Genomic DNA, 20,826 nt, shown 5'->3' on the forward strand with positions numbered 1-20,826 from the left:
GAATTTGTCTTCTGTATTATGACTGATCAACTGATTCCAAGACAATCGAAGCAGCGTTAATCTTTTTTTTCCACTCCAAAGAGTCTCGCCCTGCAATTCTAGACCACTTAGTAGTGGGTCAGAGCGGGTTTCCAACCGGGAATAAATCCTCAGTGACGCACGATTATAGATACGTTATTGAGTCGCTTTCACAGTGTCCACTAAGATAACAAACGTTGACTGGAGGAAAACTTTGTACAGTCGTGAATTTTCTTACGGCCACAGGGGTGATCGTAATTAACAATATACTAAAAATCCAGACTGATAAGGTGTGAGTGTGAGAGTGAGAGGGCGTGTGAAGTCACTTTTTCAGATTTTTCTTCAATATCACGAAAACGCCGGCATCTAGAGGAACAGTCTTCCTGTACAAAATTTTACAATATTAACTTCCTTACGCAAGAGATCTTGCTCATCTATCCTCTGGGACTTTCCGCATTGCAGTGGATGGAAATATTGCAAATTATCAAGAGGAGTTTTTGATGGTATAAAGTTAGTATTCATCGTTACATGAAGCGGCTTTGGAACAATTATTACATGGTCCTACCTTTGGTGAAATAATCATGGACAGTTTTGAAATGCAGTTCTAAAAAATAAACTACACTGTTCAGAGGTTAGATACTGGTTCAGGTATGTTGATAATTTGTTTTGCTTGTGTAGAGATACTATCAGACAATTTCAAACATTCCTCAAGGTCCTGAACAGAACAGTATGAAATTGACAATTAAGTTTGGGAGGTAACTTCATAAATTCTTTAGATCTAAGCACAGATAGCAGTCACCACATGTATACTTTCAAGCTTTATAGGAAACCTTCCGCCACAGATATTGTACTATGTACCAATTCTCAATGCTCAGAGAAACGTAAACATGCTGCCTGTCTTTTAGTGTTACCTCACCTAATATCCATCGCAAGCAGGAACAAACAATGGATACACTCCTGCCTTTGTGGGCACCATACTGCATAAAAAGCAGAAGCAACAAATTTACACTCTTCTTTGTCCAGTTCCTCATAGCCCACCTTTAGACAGCAATAAATGATACACAATACCACATTCAGGAAAAATCTCTCTTAATGTGTAAGAAAGTTTAAATCCAAGAACCTTTAGACATCATTTTATAAACGTAAGAACTTTTGGACAGTTTTTTTTCTGATGCTGAAAACAGCAATTCAGATTTGGAAGAAAGTGGAATATACAGAAATCGCTTGTAATTGTGCCAAATTCGATATAAGTCGGTATGGTAGGGCAATAGGCACCGCCATAGATGTTGGATACTTGGAGACTCTGCTTTCGCAAATCCTGCTTAAAGAAGGTAACAGTCACAAGGTGCAGCATGAAATCTTACATCATATCCATAAAGACCCAGTTCCCTTATTCGCCGCCTCTAATGGCAGATACTACCCACAATCCCATCAAGACCATGTTGTAAATTACCTCTCCTAGTTACATGCCAAAATTTGTCTTTTATTTCAGTTACTATAATTTCACTTGCCTTGTTAAAATAATTTTTCCATTTTATAATCAGAGCTGCTTCATGTATCTCACTAGTATATCTTACCTTTTCCCGATATAAAATCTGTTAAAAACAAGATAAATTTGTTGTGTCCTCCCTTCGAACATGTCACCTAATTTATTGTTCAATTTATTTGCTTTTCAGAACAATTGTTGAAATTTGTTATACAGTTCATTGCATAATGTGTCACGTATTTTATTTAAGCACAATAATCTTACGTCGCATGTTTTTCTAAATACTTCCTTTCATTGAAATCCTAAATCAAACACTAACGATTGTCGTCCTTGGGAACCAAAATATTCTGTAGATGCACTAGTTTGAAATCTTCGATCCTAAAGGAAATTCATTGCCTCACATATATATCTATGTACCTGATGATGGCGTAACAGCTGAAAACCAGTTTGTAAACTAATTGTAGGGGTTGCAGAACATTATATCAGTGTTGTGGGTGTTTACATTCTTAACTGAAACAATTCTTCTGTTAACTCCGGTATGTTCACAGTTTCCTACTTTGTGCCTATATTTGTCTGCCAGACTGCCGTGATTGCCCTTTTTAGTAACATCCCATCCTCTTTAAATAAGCTGCTTAATATGGTATTCTATTTCGTCGTTTCTACAGCCTTGGAGGCCTTCAAACTTCCATCATCATCAGTCAGTACTTTCGTATCTCACGTCTTTCAACGTCAATTTTTTCTGATAATTCTCTTAACTTCAAACTATTCATCGTCATTACTAAATTGTGATACGAGTCAATGTTGGCTCCTGGAGACACCTTACAATCCAGTAATTTCTGTCTAGCATCAGGTAATCCAGCGTTCTGGGTGGCCAAATCATTCGCTCGGATTTTCAAGAATGTTCTTCAAACCAATCGCGATAAATGGTGACCCAGTGACATGACATAGGTGTTTGGGAACATGAAGCCGATGAACGGCTGCAAATGGTCTCCAAGTGGGTGAACATAACCATTTCCAGTCAATGATCGGTTTAGTAGGACCAGAGGACCAAACCAATTCCATGTAAAAACAGTACACACTATTATGGAGTCATAAACAGCCTGAATAGTGCCTTGATAACTTGGACCCATAGCTTCCGGGGACAGTGCCACACTGTAACCCTACCAGCAGCTCTTACCAACTGAAATCGGGACTCCTTTGACCTAGCCACGGTCTTTACGTTAACCAGGGTGAAGCTGATTTGGCCAGGGGCCCAGCAGAGGCGCTGCGGGTGACATGCTTTTAGGAAAGGTACTTTCGGCAAAGGAAGATGTTGCTTAAAAATTGGCATCAGATATCAAATAATAAAATAAACGAGAAGAACAAGAAGTTTGGCCGTTTGCTGCCATAGCCCATTCACCCCAAATTTCGTCGCATTGTCCCATTGCATACGTTCGGCGTGTGTCCCACGCTGACTTCTGCGGCTATTTCATGCATTGTTGCTTGTCTGTTAGCACTGACAAATTTGCGAAAAAGCAGTTGCTTTTACTCGTTGAGTGAAGGTCGTCGCCCACGGCATTGTGCATGGCGAAAGTTAATAGTTGGAATGTGGTATTCTCGACACACTCTTGACACTGTGTGTATCGGAATACTGAACTGCCTAACGATGACCGAAATGGAATATGCCATGCATCTACCGCCAACTACCGTTCCACGTTCGGGTCAGGGATTTTCTCTGCCTCGTGATGACTGGGTGTTGTGTGGTGTCCTTAGGGTGGTTAGGTTTAAGTAGTTCTAAGTTCTAGGGGACTGATGACCATAAATGTTAAGTCCCATAGTGCTCAGAGCCATTTGAAACCAACCGTTCCACGTTCACAGTCTGTTGATTCCTGTTGTGGGCTCGTAATCACATCGAAAACTTTTTCATTTGAATCATCTGATTACAAAAGACAGCTATGCCAATGCACTGCCCTTTTATACCATGTGTTCGCGGTAGGCGGCTGTCGTGACCGAGAGGTTCTAGGCGCTTGAGTCCGGAACCGCGCGACTGCTACGGTCGAAGGTTCGAATCCTGCCTCGGGCACGGATGTGTGTGATGTCCTTAGCCGCGGTGGCCGTGCGGTTCTGGCGCTGCAGTCCGGAACCGCGGGACTGCTACGGTCGCAGGTTCGAATCCTGCCTCGGGCATGAGTGTGTGTGATGTCCTTAGGTTAGTTAGGTTTAAGTAGTTCTAAGTTCTAGGGGACTTATGACCTAAGATGTTGAGTCCCATAGTGCTCAGAGCCATTTGAACCATTTTTTTGATGTCCTTAGGTTAGTTACGTCTAAATAGTTCTATGTTCTAGGGGACTGATGACCTCAGATATTAAGTCCCATGGTGCTCAGAGCCATGTGACCCTTTTGTTCGCGATACTACCGCCATCTGTGTACGTGTATGACTTTGTCGCTTCAGTGTGTTACGTTTAGATTACGTTTGGCAATATGTGAATGTGTGTGTTGGAAATTGGAAATTTGTTGTAAAGTGTTATGGGATCAAACTGCTGAGGTCTTCAGTCCCTAAGCCTACGCACTACTTAATCTACCTTAAGCTAACCTACGCTAAACACAACACACACACCCATGCCCGAGGGAGGACTCGAACCTCCGACGGGGCGAGCCGCCGGGACCGTGACAAGATGCCTCAGATCGCGCGGCTACCCCGCGCGGCTTTGTGTGTTGTACGGTGCCAAGGCTGTAACTTCAAAAATATGTTAGTCGCATATTACCCACATTCTCTTACGAGTATATTTCTTTGCAATTCTATTCAATGAGTTGTCTAAATAATTATGCAATGCTGACATGGCTATCGTACTCTTTATATTCAGCAATATTGCTGTCGCCTAGACCACTATGATACTTAGCTTTATTGCTCATAGACGTGTTGAATGATGGTATGACTCACTGCTGATCTGATATTCTCATATACACAGCTGTTACAAGACGGGAGAAACGTGACGAAGGCGGTGACGGCGCTTTCGACAGTGCCGGGCCTGCTGCTGCAGACAGCGATGTACTGTCTTTTCGGCCAAATCACAACCGATCAGGTGAGGACGAACTCGCATTCCGTATACTGCCACATTACTTAGTCTTGATCACTTCATATAACCACTTATTAGCGTACCTTCATTCCTACTAATACGTTGCAACGTGCAAATCAATATCGCAATAACGGTAAAGAATAGAACGAACACGGTTATTAACCTCTGTGAGACCTAGTGCAGGGCGAAATTGAATACAGCTCATGAAATTGATGAAGAGGCCTCACGATCGTTTAGAGTGATTCTGTACAATAGTCGACAGCTCTGACCACCAGGGATGACGGCAAACTGGTCGGGGCACTTTATTTTTGTTAACTAGGTGTAGTCCATATGCGTTTATGGCACTGGTATTGTTAGTAACTCGTGTACATATGTATTCAATGTACTGTTAGCACACATTGAAGTTTTTCCATATTAGATGAATGTAAATAAGTATGTTTCAATCTTCTAATGTTCCTCACTTACCTCTAAACTAACGTACTGCCACTACTTTTATTTTTTATTTTTTATTTAATCGAAAAATAGTATTTCTAGCTGCAAAAATCCGTTTTGTCCTAATTAAAATTTGGCCGTCATAATCATAATTCTGCTACGGTGACCTGATAGGGCTCGACGAGACCTTTTTTCTGATATATTTTTCGTCGTAATTGCATTATGCGTTGCTGAGATGTGATTTTCCGAACTTCGTACAATATAATAATTATTCAAACATCTGTAATATAAAAAGAATTTATGATAAGATGGCGCGTCTCCACAGTCACTATTACCACAATTTTCCCTTTAAAATGAGCATACTGGCTCCTTTGCATCTTCAGTGATTCTGTATTTGTTAATCTTAGCAGTGCTGTTCTACGTGGCGGCGGGCGTGCACTGGGTCCGCGAGTTGCCTCCATTGGAGTTATATCTGCCGGAATTTCCCCTAGCCGCCAACGGCTTTGCCACAGCGTTCGGTCGGCCCTAGTGCTCGCTCTGACCTGGGTTTGTCCAGCACTCGGCAGTTCACTGTACGTTACCCTGTGCATCATAGATGGTACATACCTTGTTATAGAGCGACCCATCTTCACCAAATGGACGATATCTGTCTACACTCTACCACCATCCAATCCTCCACCACGATACACTCCCAGAACACAGTTGACCCCAAAACACAATTTATGGCTTAATACAGTTCTACTGCACTTCGATGTGGTACACACACTTCATTTATACATAAACCACTTTAGCTGGCAATAAACACTGATTTTTTGCCATTAAAACACTATCTTTAATAATGTGTTATTTTTCCATTTCCTGCAACGTGGAAACTATTAGCCCGAAGAAAATAAAAAATAATAATAAGACCTTTCTTGTCGGGATGTTGTGTAGCTTCATTTTATACGTAGAAACATTACCGTGAGAAGCAGCAGTTTCCTAGTTATTGGAGAAAAATGTAAAATGAGGACTTTTAAACGCGCCCTCACCCCAACGCTCATACCGACAACGGTCAGGATGTGTAGTATGTCCCTCCTGCCAGCACACGTTTTTCCCCTAATCGAATTTTGATCTTCGTTGACGATTAAGTGCAGGACAAAAAGGTAGTTCAAGGATGTCATAACAGCCGTTGACTGCAGAATTTATTTATTTTACAACTGAAATTTGAGCCTTAGGGCCATTTTCAAGTAGAACTGCAAAAGACTTTGTTTTAGCACTTGTCAGTCTTCAAAGTCCTGCGACATGTACACCTATCATAGTCAAAAATAAGGCTTTCCACAGCTTTAACATCCTTCACATAAATGCTACAAATAAATGTCGTAACACACCGTTTAAATATCAGTGCATTAGAACATTGTTTGGTTGGAAGAAGGCCTGTTCAGAAAACGTCACTTATGAGGCTGTCAACATGAAGGAGAGCACACCAGAAGTAGCAGCAAAAACACCCAATACATGGATCCAAAATTTTGCCTAAAAATCTAGAAGAACAGATCGTTTAGTATTGTCTTACTATGAAACCTTCTTTCTTTGGGCTTTCTCGTAACGATTAGTGAAAAATGGCATTACAGTTGTCAGAGACGGGAAAGACTTCACTCTTCTTCCTTCGTACGTACAACCTTGTACTGAAACAGCCTGCCTTCTCTTTCTTAAAAGTCACTTTACTACTGTATAAATCATCTTCTTGTGTTCTAAATACAGGTTGGGGCAAATTAAAGTGGCCGAGAGATCAGAGTTACAGCCTCATCCGAAACATTCTGCTGCAGCTCTTGAACACTATGAGGACTGTTGCGAAACACCTTAGACTTGGAGGCTCCCCACACAAAGTAATCGCACACTGACAGATCACGTAACCCTGATGGCCAGCTATGGCCGCGACCAGAGTAACCTCTGCTAAGAACTCTGTGAGGTGTGAAGACTGTGTAAATGTCCTCCAAGGTGCGGGCAACTGTACAGGAAGTTGCTCCATCCCTTTGGAAGTAACTTTAGGTTTGCTCCTCCTCCGTTAATGCTGCCAAAAATCGTATGCACACGTCTGGTTCACTTTTATTTCCCCCACCGCGTAGTACTGAGGCGGGTTGAAAATTATTAGAACTATTTATATTTTAGCCATTTTGAGTGTTTCAACATTGCTATTTCTATCAATAGTAACGTCATTAATCATTAATGTATGAAAGCTATTCGGAAAGTAAAGAACGGTCGGTCACGAAACGGAAACCACATTGGAAACAAAAAATGATTTGTTGGCAACATGTAGCTATTCACTGCATCTACATCTCCATATAGTCACCGCTCCGGCCTAGACATCCGTCGTAAGACTGCATCACTTTCCAATACCCTCGTCATAGAAGGCAGTCTTTTGCGCTTCCCGACCATTTTCTATGCTGGATTGCAGCTCATTGACTGTACGAAAATGTTGTCTTCACAGCCAGAGGTTCATCTGAGTAGAGATGAAAATCACAGGGAGGCAAGTCCGGGCGAGCGCCCTCATTGACCTGCGGCTTGCGTCCGCGAACTGTCATAAATAAGGTACGGCATGACTACTGCATTATGTGGTATTGCATGAAATCAGGCGAAATTTCTCGGCAGGCTCCCACAGTTGACGGGAGACACTATTTTTTAGGAATTTCCGTACGCGCTCACTGTGCACTGAGCACTGAGAAGAGCGCCTGGCGCTATTTACGGGCGTAGAAGAGATACTGCCCAAGACACCTGTGTAAAGCTTCATCGGATTTTCACTGTTGTTTCCATTTCGCTACCAATCGCTTACTTTCCGAATAGCCTCGTAATCCGTATTGCTAATTATAATTAGAGCTTTAAAATTTTATATATTACTAAGTCACAGATATTTGTACGAAATCAGGAAGTTGAGGAAGTATGTTTTGTAAATATCTTCACATGTGTGATTACCTGAGTTTGGTGAGTGAAAATCTGAATGGTGTAATCTGTTCTGGTTAAATGAACCAGTAAATAACCAATATCTTACTAAACAACACAATACAGAAAATGTTTCATTACGAAAGTGTGTAATTACGGATGGTAGGCGTGTTAAAACATATTTTAAGAGTGGTCTTCAATTCTCAAAGAGCACCTTACTTCATTACGTCATGTTATCTTTTAATTATTCAAGTAAAACTGTTTCGTTGCAGACATCTATATTTACGCTGACACCGCAATGCTGTACTTGCAGAGTGAGAAACTGTCAGACTCGGCCTACTGTTGTGGATGGGATGAGCGCGACACTCGTTTCAAACGTAACCTACTAATCTTCATGCTGATGGTGGGGAGACCTGTGGAGATCACAGTAGGCCAGACGTGCAAGCTGTCTAAGGAGATGCTATTGCAGGTTAGCGAACAATATATGATAAAGGCGCTTCACATCACGTACAGAGTTCGGCACTGGGACTTCGTTATTTGAAACGCGCGTCACAGAACTGCCTTTACACATTATTACGAGGAGTTGAGTGCTTCGAAAGGGCGGGACCTAACTTTTTTTAAAGGTTATTTTAGTTGCGATCATGCAGTGGACGAGAGAGAAGCGACCGTTCACCCTCGCGACTTACTTTTCCAAGGCGGTTCGGTCATCGCAGCACAGTGCACATTGTGAAAATAGTTTATATATCGCACCTGCCGGCCGTATTTCTGATCAAAAATCGATTGTTATGTGGATGAACACATTTGTGAATACCGGTATTGTGCAGAAAAATAAACTAGGGCCTTCGTGAACCACTGAGACTGGAAAACGTCGAGCAAGTGAGGCTGGAGCCTTTGGATTCCCCAAAGAGATCTGCTAACAAACGAACAGCTAGTCTTGAATTTTCTGTCCTCACACTGAGATGAATTCTTCATGAAACCATAAATTTCGCTATACAAATTGGCAGTAGTGCACATACTTAAACCACGCGATTTTGTTTCACTAAAACCTTGATCGAAAACCTAACTTATGAATCTCACGTGTTCTTCAACAACGAGGCTTACTGCCATTTGTCTGGATGCATGAGTAAACAAAACATGCGGTGTTGAAGTGGCATGAAGCCCCGAGAACTTCATGAACAGCCATTGCATACACGACGTGTGAGTGCTTGGTGTGCACTATCCAAAACTGGCATTATTGCCGCATTGGTTACGAAACGAACGATAGGGTGGTTAACGGTCAATTCTAAGCTTTATCTCCAGATGATTCAGGAACTTTTTCCTCCCGAACTTGAAGACATGGATGTGGTGGATGTCTGGCTCTAACAAGGTGGCGCCACGTTTTAACACTACACGATCGTCATTGACTCTTGCGCTGGTACTTCGGCTACCATCTCGTGTCATTGAGAGGCGATCTTCAGTGTACCGCACGCTCGCCAGATATAGCACCCTAGACTTTTTTATGGGCTTACCTTAAATCCTTGGTCTATACCAATCGTCCACGAACCCTTTGTGAGCTGCGGAAAAATGCCCGTGCTGCTATATCCAACTTAGAAAGAGGCATGCTGGACAAAGTGTATCGAAAGCTTTGATTTCGACTCTCCAGGTGGACTGAGCACAACGAAGGCCACCTTCAAGATATCAGTTTCAAAACCTAACAATATTTTCTACTTAATTTTATTTCGCTGGTAACGCTGTGCAGCATATCTACAGCTGATTTACTGACTGATGCACCACATCCCGAGGAACATGATCAGCAGCACACCCATTCAAACGAAAACGAAACTTATTAATCTAACTTACGTAAAATTTATATGTCATTTTCATTGACCATTAAAGTGATCTTTTCGAGTCGTGGACTTCTACTGCCATTTTTTTCTATGTACCACTAGCATTGGTCTCCGTCGAAAGAAACAACTTATTTTACGAAAGTGGAGAGTTACTATGACGGAAGGGCGAGTTACTATGACGGAAGGGCCAACCGTATCTAACATTTGGAGCCGGTGCCATTGTCGCAAAAGCTGCGTATCAAGTCTTACTCTTGCAATGTTCATCCGTCATGCTTATTCAATTCTTTAAAAAACGAGATAAAATTTCGCTTGATGCCTTCCTAAGAGAAAGTCTCCATTCCTTGCAAACTACGTAAGTGCCGATCAGATGTGGCTCAGATTCAGATATATAGTACCGACAGCCGTTGAGAATTTTATGCCAAATAAATTAATAAGAGTCGAAATATATCCCAAGTGGTAAGCAAAAGAGGTGATACCACCGTTGCAGAATCAAAGAAAAATCTATGCTGGAATTGAAAGAACAAGAACAGAAGAAGAATCTCCAAGATGGGCGACATTATACAGAGGACCGATATTTAGCTGGGCCTTCACTGGGAGACACTTTTAATAGTATCCGCAACGAAACTGTGTCTCGAAACATGACTGAAAATTCAAAGAACCTCTGGTCGTGCGTAAAGTGTATCAGCGGCAACACGCAGTCCATAACTTATCTGCACGACAAATATGTTAATGTTGCCAGTAACAGTGCCACTACGCTTGTCCGACCTCTTCTGGAGTACTGCTGGAATGTTTGAGATCCTTACCGGATAGAATTGACAGAAGTTATCGAAAAAGTTCAGAGAATGATAGCTCTCTCTATACTACCGTGGAATAGGGGAGAGAGTGTCACCTGTGTTACAGCGGTTGGGGTAGCAAGCATTAAAACGAAGGCATGTTTGATTGCGGTGAGATCTTTCCCTGAAATTTCGGTCAAGAACTTTCTCCTCCGAACGCGAAAATATTGTTTTTGATGCCAACCTATGTGGAGAGGAGCGATATTAGTAAAATCGAAATCATAAATCGCAGGGACAAATTTAAGTATCATACCGATTGCTCTTCGAGAATGGAACGGGAGAGAAATAGTATAAAGGTGGTTCAATGACCCCTGTGCCAACATTTAAGTGTGATCTGCAAAGTTGTCATGAACACACAACAAAAAAGTTTTGCATCACCAGAGTTCCCAGAACTCCTGAAGATATACGTAGACTGTGGATATTGTATCACAGACACAGTCCCTTTGACGGTTCAGAGATGCCACTAAACCCGCCGAAAGATGTAAACAACCATGAGCAGTGCCTAGTAGACGGAGGAGGTACGACAGTCCATCAGTTCCAGTCATTCCACCAAGGCGGTCAATTCCTTGGTTATATCGCGTCCACATTGTTACTTTGCGCCAGGAAGGGCTCTCAATAAAGGAAGTGTCCAAACGTCTCGGAGTGAACCATAGCGATGTTGTTCGGATATGGAGGATATACAGAGAGACACGAATTGTCGATGACATGCCTCGCTCAGGCCGTCCAAGGGCTATTATTGCACTGGATGACCGCTACCTACGGATTATGGCTCGGAGGAACCCTGACAGCAACGTCACCATTTTAAATAACGCTTTTCGTGCAGCCACAGGACGTCGTGTTACAACTCAAACTGTGCGCAATAGGTTGCATTATGCGCAACTTCACTCCCGACATCCATGGCGAGGTCCATCTTTGCAACCACGACACCACGCGGCGCCGTACAGATGGGCCCAACAACATGCCGAATGGACCGCTCAAGATTGGCATCATGTTCTCCTCACCGAGAGTGTCGCATATGCCTTCGTGTGTTCGAGGCAACCTGATCAGGCTGAACGCCTTAGACACAATGTCCGGCGAGTGCAGCGAGGTGGAGGTTCCCTGCTGTGTTGGGGTGGCATTATTTGTGTCCGACGTTCGCCACTGGTGGTCATGGAAGGCACCGTAACGGCTGTACAATACGTGAATGCCATCCTCCAACCGACAGTGCAACATATCGGCAGGATATTGGCGAGGCATTCGTCTTCATGGATGACGATTCGTGCCCCCATCGTGCACATCTTGTGAATGACGTCCTTCAGGATATCGACATCGCTCGACTAGAGTGGCCAGCATGTTCTCCAGACATGAATCCTATCGAACGTGCGTGGGAAAGTTTGAAAAGTGTTGTTTATGACCGAAGTGACTCAGCAACCACTCTGAGGGATCTATACCGAATCGCCGTTGAGGAGTGGGACAGTCTGGTCTAGCAGTGCCTTGATGAACTTGTGGATAGTATGCCACGACGAATACAGGCATGCATCAGAGCAAGAGTGTGTGCTACTGGGTATAGAGGTACCGATTCGTACAGCAATCTGGATCACCACCTCTGAAGGTATCTTTATATGGTGGTACAACATGCTATGTGTGGTTTTCATGAGCAATAAAAAGGGTGGCAATGATGATTATGTTGATCTCTATTCCAGTTTTTTGTACAGATTCCGGAGCTCTTGGAACCGAGGTGATGCAAAACTTTCTTTGATATATATATATATATATATATATATATATATATATATATATATATATATATATATATATATATATATATACTCTAAATCTCTCATGGTTATTGGTAATTTCCTATACTGTTCCTGATTAATGATAATCAATATATTACAGAAGTTAGTCACTAACGATCTGGAATTAAATAAAAATTATTGTTTGAAGGGGAAGATTTAAATTGTGGGGTCTGGAATAAACAGTGATCGGACAATATACAGGGTGAACTGTAACAAAAACGACAAACTGCAGTGACGGATTCCTGCCTGGAAATGGTGGAAAAAAGGTCATATGAATTTGTGTCCGGAAAAGTATCACTTCCGTGGTAGATGACGCTGGCAAATGAGGGTTCCTCTGACGACGTGCCGTGTATTCCTGTGTGAAGCAGAATGGTCCGGCATTCATGTCGCAAACAAGCCGGGATGGTGTTTGTTTACGACCAAGCAGATGGAAACCCTCGAGAGGCAGCACGGTTATACCGAAACAAGTAACCGTCCCAGGTATCAAACGCATCACCCACCATTTCATGCCCTTTTTGGGCGTTTGTGAGATCATGGGTCCTTTCAGAAAGACGTGGAGGAAGGCCGCGGGCTGTGTGTACATCAGACTTCGAGGACCGTGTTCTACGCATGCGACGGTATCTGGTGAGAGGTCGGAACGTGTGGCAGAGTGCGGCAGTTAATGATCCGACGTGTGAACGCGTGCATTGCATCCCATAGAGACCAGTTTTTAACATTTGTTTTGACGTGGATGCAATGCAGCTCTGTACTGTGCTCCGTGACTATTTCTTGTCGTTGCACGCACACAGTCCCTTTCCACCCACACATTTTCAAAGGATCTTTCTCCAACATTTTCAGTAAAGAGTTCGTCTCTACAGTTTGTCGGTTTTGTTAATGTTTATCCTGTATACAGTAGAGAAATGTAACTCAGAGACATGCATTTAACTGCCTAATGGAGACCAAAGTTATTTAAAACGTTGTGTTAACTGTGCAGGTGAAGACTTTGTCACTAAACTTGATTTATTTATTGAATGAAATTTCAGCGTTAATTTCATATGTCATATCGTAATTTCAATACAATGTATTTCTAATTAATTTTTCTTTCATCAACAGGTCCTGAATGGAACATACGTCTTACTGAACATGCTATTCCATGTCCACAGCGATGACTAAATCGTTTATGGAGGAATAACGCATTTTACGTCTTTGATCAATCAACTATGGCTTTTTCAATTAAGAACATTGTCATAAGAATAGCACCAATGTTGTAGAACACTAATGCTTTTACATGCATTTAAGAAAAGCATCAAGGTTTATAAGTACATTAACCAAGACACTACATTTCGACACCATAATATACTCTTTTATAAACTGTTGTACACAGTCTTTTGCAATAAAATTGTGTTAATGAAAAGAATGTGGGAATCATCACACAAAACAGATTATTTTATTGAACTCCAATAAAAGGCTTCTTCATGTTTTCTGTTATGTGTACATACTGAATAACCTAACTTGTAGGGTATCCACTGGTATATTACCTAGAGTAGTTATTCAACTAAGGTTGCTGCAGAAGGCAATGCCATTATGAAGAAGCCAGCTAAGTCTGCTACAGAAGGCATTGCCATTATGAAGAAGTAGCTTACTATTCTGTCACACGTAAATGTAATGCGTAGTTATGGTGAAAGTAAACGATCCATTGTCTGAATGAATAAATTGAGAAGAAAGAATGAAATTGGTTTAGGCATACATAAACAAAGAAGAAGTCTCACTATTAATTACGAAGATATGGGCCCAACTCTCAAATGAGTCCACTTCGTTTTCTGTTTATGCTTGCAACTTTGTGGAAAGTCAATACGGAAAAGTTATTTGCAATAATTACATCAGTTACACCAGATCAATAACAAAATATACATATTAGCGATCTGCAAATATTTAGAGCAGATGGCAAGTATGGTCATAAGAAAATACATACTGTTTATAGAGACACACATAGTAAAATTGAGAAAAAGTAAATATGTATATTAATGTATGCCTATAAATGTTAAATGAGAACAAGCAGAGGTAATGGTGCAACCATGATCCAAAATTCGGAATTCTTGAAAAATAATCTTCACTTCATATAACATGGAAAATATATTAAGAGTTCTCTCCTCTATGTTTGTACTTTCCCTGTATCTCAGGAAACTGTTAATCTATTTTACGTAATCCAAATATTCTCCCAGCATAATTTATAAAAAAGAAAAGGCGAAGACAACTCTGTCTCGCATTGTTAGCAGTAGTAGTAGTAGTAGTAGTAGTTTAATTCATTTGTGGCTCACTTTTACAGATATATATGTACTATATTATCGCCTACAGTTTAAGAACAGGAAACAAAATTCATATTTACAGGTCTAGTTCGACAAGGATGGAACCAGTAGGCGGTACTAGCACCAAAACTAGAGCCATACCAGGCTTACGTAGTCTTACAAGCAGAAAATAATCTCCATCTACATCCATTTCTGAAACAGATCAATTGTAATTCAAATGAAGTTAATGCTCTGACTGCAACACAAGCACCATAATATTGAAAACGATATGATGTATCATCACATTCATAACATTCACTAATAGAATAGAGGACACATCGATTAACTTTGAAATTTAACCATCTGGCTTAAACTGAATGGTGAAAATCAGCAGACGCATTTCTCGCTACTCTTTTCAAGATAAACATCACAAAACCAAATAATATGTATTACATATTTACTTACAGTATAATGAAAATGTCTATCAGGTATGGAGCCATGTTAACAGAAAAATAATATCTCCCTAAACATTTTTTGTAGATGACAACTCACACACACACACACACACACACACACACACACACACACACACACACAGACACTAAATATATATATGGTAGTCAGAATAGACAGAAACTGTCTATAAAGCTTCTAAAGGTTTTGCAGGTTAGGGGTGCGCCTTGTTCCTTTCAAAACAAACGGTACACTGTGAAGAAATAATCTAAATTATCCAACTGAGACAGATATCAGTAACTGTGGTATAGATCTACATGCAAACAAACGATTACATTTTTAAAAAAACTGGTGACGTATACAAGAGAAAGAGCGTCACAAACTGATCAAGTTAGTAATGCGTTGCTTCTAAAGCAGTTACTCGGCTTGGCATTGATTGGAAAAGTTGTTGGCTGTCCTCCTGAGCAACATAGTGCCAAATTCTGTCCAATTGGCCCGTTAGACCTTCAAAATCCAAGGCTGCTTGGAGAGCTCTCCCCATAATACTCCAAACTTTCTCAGTTGGGGAGAGATCCGGAGGCCATGTTGGCCAAGGTAGAGTTCAGCAAGCACGAAGACAAGCAGTGGAAACTCTCTACGTGTCCAGCCGGGGTTTGTCTTGTTGAAATGTAATCCCAGGGTGGCTTGCAATTAAGGGCTGCAAAACGGGGCGATGAATGTCGTCGACCGACCGCTGTGCTACCAGGTTGCCGCGATGACAACCAAAGGCACTCTGCTATGGAATGAAGTGGCATATAAGATTATTACTCTTGTTTGCCGGACCGTATGACGGGCAATAGTCAAGTTGGTATCCCACCCGATTATCAGAAGGACAAAGTTTCTATGTTTAATTCTTTAATAACTTTTGAATTTTGCTATGTCCGCATGTGTATTAGTTTTAAATGTGGTGTGTCTGAGGAGAGCCAGAGGTGTATGGTTGTGTCCTTGCAGGTTTTGGGGAGTATTTTCTGAAGCCTACTTTTACATTTGTTAAGGTGGCTTAATATTTTCTAAGTTTAATGGTTTTTAATTTTTATATTTTTCCACACCCACATTCGTATTTCGCTTGAGGATGGTATCGTTGAGGTTGGCCGAAAGATTATTGTTGTGGCATTGCATAGTCTAAGAGAGCTTTGCTATGTGTGTTGTACTTACGTGACTACTTTTCTGTGTTGCTTGGGCCGGCGGCTGGTGACCAGGGCGTACCTCTAAGCGTGCCGTGCCGCCTGCGGCGGAAGTCCGCCTTACCAATTGCGATTTATTCGTGTTTGACATACTTCCTTCTCGTGACAGGAAAATCTTGAAACACGGTTAACGGTTAAAGTGATACTCAGGTAAAATTACATTCCTCAAAAAGAGTCGTTTACGCTTAGTCTTCTTTAAGGTTTACATTGCACTAAAGAAAAGAGACATTTATGTTTTGGATCCTTTAAAAACTTGTGATGCTCTAAATAAAAGTGGAAGGTATGTTTGGACCTTGTAATATGTAACATGGTAGTGAAGAGTTTTAATGTTAAACAAACTGTTTATAAGGACTGCTAAGTAACAGGTGATGTTCAATAATTTTCCCGGCAGTCTCTCCACGACCTGACTGTTGGTGTCCTTATATCTTGGTATACGTCCTTGTCGACCGTATCACATACCACTTTGTCTTACATTCACATATTTCTATAAACGTTTTGTCTAAGTACTTACAACACTTCAGTGACAGCTCTTGAGAAACAACACACACATTCAACCTAAGTAAATACAGTGGAGAGCTTGTACTTCAGTGCTTAAGTTCCACTAAACTTGTCACACGTCATCGTTTGTCAAAACTGGTACGTATCACAATTAGACTCCATTACATTAATAAAGCCAGCCATTCAAAATTAAATGTTAGTTAAATCAATACCTTAAGCTGTCGACAGGCGCTGACATACATCAACGGGGACAGTTGAAGATGTGTGCCCCGAACGTGACAAGAACCGGGGATCTCCTGCTTACATGGCAGACGCTCTATCCATCTGACCCATTGAGGGCACAGAGGATAGTGCGACTGCTGGGATTTATCCCTTGAACGCTCCCAGTGAGACCCACATTCTCACCTTAATGTCCACACACTACATTCGTAATGCCCCTGCCCACTACACTCATTACTTGCGGCAGACAATCTTACCGAGTCCCGTAGGAGTTCGGGTAAAGCGTGTGCATCCGCACAGAAGAAGAAGGTCAATGGCTGGTTAGCCTTAACTTTATGAAGATGGTATCTGTTCTTTCGGACAGTAACAAATGGATAACTAAACTGTATGGTTTATAATTGTTGCTGTCAAATATGTACGACCAAATTGTTTCAGAGGAACTACAAGCAGAAAAATTCGAGATGAATTTTCTAAATGAAAGGAGGGGGTTTGTTGCCCCAAAGAATATTATTGCAGAGGGATATTCAGAAGTGTTCAAATTTTCCCTGGCAGTGCCGGAGCCAGAGGAGACATGGTCAACGACCAGGAAAAATGCCAGCGAAAGAGAAATGTTGATGGCTTAAATGTGAATTCGGTAACTTTTGTAAAACCCTGGACGGTCTGAGCGGCACAACAAGTAAAATAATGAGCTAACGTCTTAGCAACACAGGAAAATCGTCATAATGGTGATCACGCAGAGTAGCACAAGAAAGCTTTGATCAGACGCAAGTGTATTCATTGACCGACACAGCAGAAAAGAGCGCTGGAAGGCGAAGCTGTGATATCCCAAGCGAGAAGACCACTGCCAGGCTGAGAAAACTAGAGCACATTAGGTCATCACCACATACTAATAATGTCATCAGTGTAGCCCAACAAGTACGTGAATTCCACAGCGTAGTTTTCAATTGTGGTTAAGTTCTGCAGCTAACAACTACCAAGGTGGAGCCTGTGACACTACACCTGTGGCCTACTGAGATGACTGTAATCTGTGAGTGAGGTGAAAAGTAATGCCCGTAAATGTGAAAACTCTTACAACTTTTTAAATAAAACAAACGTTATTAACATTCAGCAGCTTTAGTGTTCACGTTTAAATTTTTATTTCACAAAGTAGTCACCCAGGTGAAGAACACATTTTTCCCAACAAGCCACAAGTTAGTCGATACCGTCGCTATACAATGTTCAATTTTGTCGATGGACTCACAGCCTCACCTCTTTTCACACCGCTTCATCACTATCAAAGTGAGGTCGTCAAAGGTGTTACTTCAGTTTTAGAAGCAGGTGATGGTCAGATGCGGCCAAGTTATGAATGTATGGAGGATTTGAGAGACAATCTGAGCAGACGTCTTTAGTTGTTTGTAGATGACGCTGTCATTTATCGACTAATAAACTCATCTAAAGATAAAAAAATTGCAAAACGATTCATAAAAGACATCTGAATTCTGCGAAAATTGGCGTTGACCCTGAATAACGAAAAGTGTGATGTCACCCCCATGAGTGCTAAAATGAATCCGTTAAACTTCGGTTACATAGTACATCAGTGAAATCTAAAGGCCGTAAATTCAACTAAATACCTAGGAATTCCAATTGCGAACAACTTAAATGGGAAAGAAAACATAGAAAATGTTGTGGAGAAGGGCAGGCAAAGACTGTGCTGTATTGGCAGGACACTTAGAAAATGTAACATATCTACAGTACGCTTGTCCGTCCTCTTTTGGAACGTTGCTGCGCGGTGTGGAACCCTTACCAGATAGGATTGACGGAGTACATGAAGAAGTTCAAAGAAGGGCATCACGTTTTGTATTATCACGAAATATGGAGAGAGTGTTACCGAAATTATACAGGATTTGGGATGGACATCTTAAAACAAAGGTGTTTCTCGTTGCGACGGAATCTTCTCACGAAATTCCAATCATCATCTTTCTACTCCGAATGCGAAAATATTTTGTTGGCACAGACCTACATAAGGATAAACGATCACCACGGTAAAATAAGGGAAATTAGAGCTCGTACGAAAAGATATAGGTGTTAATTCTTTCCACGCGCTATACGAGATTGGAATAATAGGGAATTGTGAAGGCGGTTCGATGAACCCTCCGCCAGGCACTTAATTGTAATTTGCAGAGTGTTCATGTAAATGTATATGTAGATGATCGTGACAGTGAACCCAAGTTTAGGATTATTGCAGATGTTGCAGGCTTGCTTGTGATATGGCACCGTCATGCTGAAGGAGAGTGTATGGACGAATTCTTCGAATTCGAAATTCGATTAGAGCACACCGTTTCTCGCTGACCAACGTAGCAAAGTTGCACACCACCATGTTATTCACTGCAGTTAGGAGCCCTCAAGCGGCTGAAGGCTGGACATATGTACACATAAAGATGTAGAAAGGTAATAACGTTTGTTTTATTTAAACAGCTAACCCTTTTCAAATAAAAAAAATTCTGAGGCATGACTTTTCAGAGTGCTCACGTCTGATGCCGCCGGTAACTAGATCAGATGAACTCCTCAGCCAAGAGCAGCTGGAGCCCATCCTCTCCTTCGCTGATGGGGAGACTGGAGCTTCCACATCAGACCTCTGCAAGCCTGAATGATCGACCTTGACGAGTTTGTCAGCCGCCACCGTCTCACAGAAGCGAAGTAACTGCTGTCCCCCGACTCGCAGTTAAGATTAGATTCCAGCGTCAGAAGACAGCCTCTCGCCCAGAGGCTGTGGCATAGCTCTCCTTAACTGCAGCCGTCTCTTGGAGAGCTGACGGCTGCTTTTTCGGGGCGCCGTCTACGACGTTAACGAGAGCACCAAGATAGGCTGGTGAACAGAGCTGCAGACAACTGAACATCGCTGACTGTGGTCCCAGAGCTACTGGTTCGACGACAGTCCATAACGCAGCAGCTGCTACGTGAGCTGCCACTGCGGCACCGACACTGAGGTGTGCGCCAGCGTCAGCAAATACCACTGGCGAGCACTCTGCTGGCTCGCCCGGCTGCCAACGATCTGAAGAAGCCGATGTTGTAATTGTCAATAAATGCGTAAACTGACAGCAACGTTTCCTTAACGCTTTCAGACGTCTGACGGATTCTCATCACTACATTCCACACGACGCTAATCTGAGGAGTCCAGAGACCACGGGCCAAGCTCTCTATTATAGAAACAACGAATAGTCGAGCAGAATTACTCCACATTTACCGGAATAATAAAACTAATTTTCATAACAACCTAAAGAAGTTCCAGTAACGAACCCCTCTTACAATATCTCAAGTGCTAACTGGGAAAAGGTAGATGGCGAATCCAAAGGTGTACCCTACTATACAAAGACAACTACAGTGGACCAGTAACAAGATCCTTCATCCGAAATCCCATACCATCAGGTAAATCAAAATGCACAATAATACTGCACACAGAATACAGAAAAATTCTACATGGAATAATACTACAGACATTTCATTAAAATTCTCAGAAGTAAGTTCATTAAATTTCTCAGAAGTAAGTTCACTTTTTCTTAATACTGCAAGAAAACAAAGGAAAAGAATGTCATTTTTACTGAATAATAAGACAATATTCATTCCATTTAGTCATAAAACATCTCTCACATTTCTGCAGTGCCACGCCGACAGAGACGTCCTCACAAAAACACAACAGTTTCCCTTGGGTGCACCTCAGTATGACAGTTAATTCTGTCATAATCCTCAACAGATCACTGGTCAAAAATGTTTTGCTCTTAAATATCATCTGCCCGCACCGCCCGACTCGTCAAGCAACATCAAACTATAATAGCACTATAAACACACCA

General features: G+C 41.7%; 1 protein-coding gene across 1 annotated transcript in view; it reads left to right on the forward strand.

Moving 5' to 3' along the window:
- Positions 1 to 13,494, forward strand: part of LOC126457850 (odorant receptor 2a-like) — a 42,885-nt gene extending 29,391 nt beyond the window's left edge. The window contains exons 5-7 of the mRNA XM_050094495.1: positions 4,453 to 4,566; positions 8,219 to 8,374; positions 13,435 to 13,494. Coding sequence (XP_049950452.1) covers positions 4,453 to 4,566; positions 8,219 to 8,374; positions 13,435 to 13,494 — 330 coding nt within the window. The remainder of the gene's footprint in view (positions 1 to 4,452; positions 4,567 to 8,218; positions 8,375 to 13,434) is intronic.
- Positions 13,495 to 20,826: the final 7,332 nt, after the last annotated feature.

This window comes from Schistocerca serialis, chromosome 1 (assembly GCF_023864345.2).
Source record: "Schistocerca serialis cubense isolate TAMUIC-IGC-003099 chromosome 1, iqSchSeri2.2, whole genome shotgun sequence".
Taxonomy (NCBI): Eukaryota; Metazoa; Arthropoda; class Insecta; order Orthoptera; family Acrididae; genus Schistocerca; species Schistocerca serialis.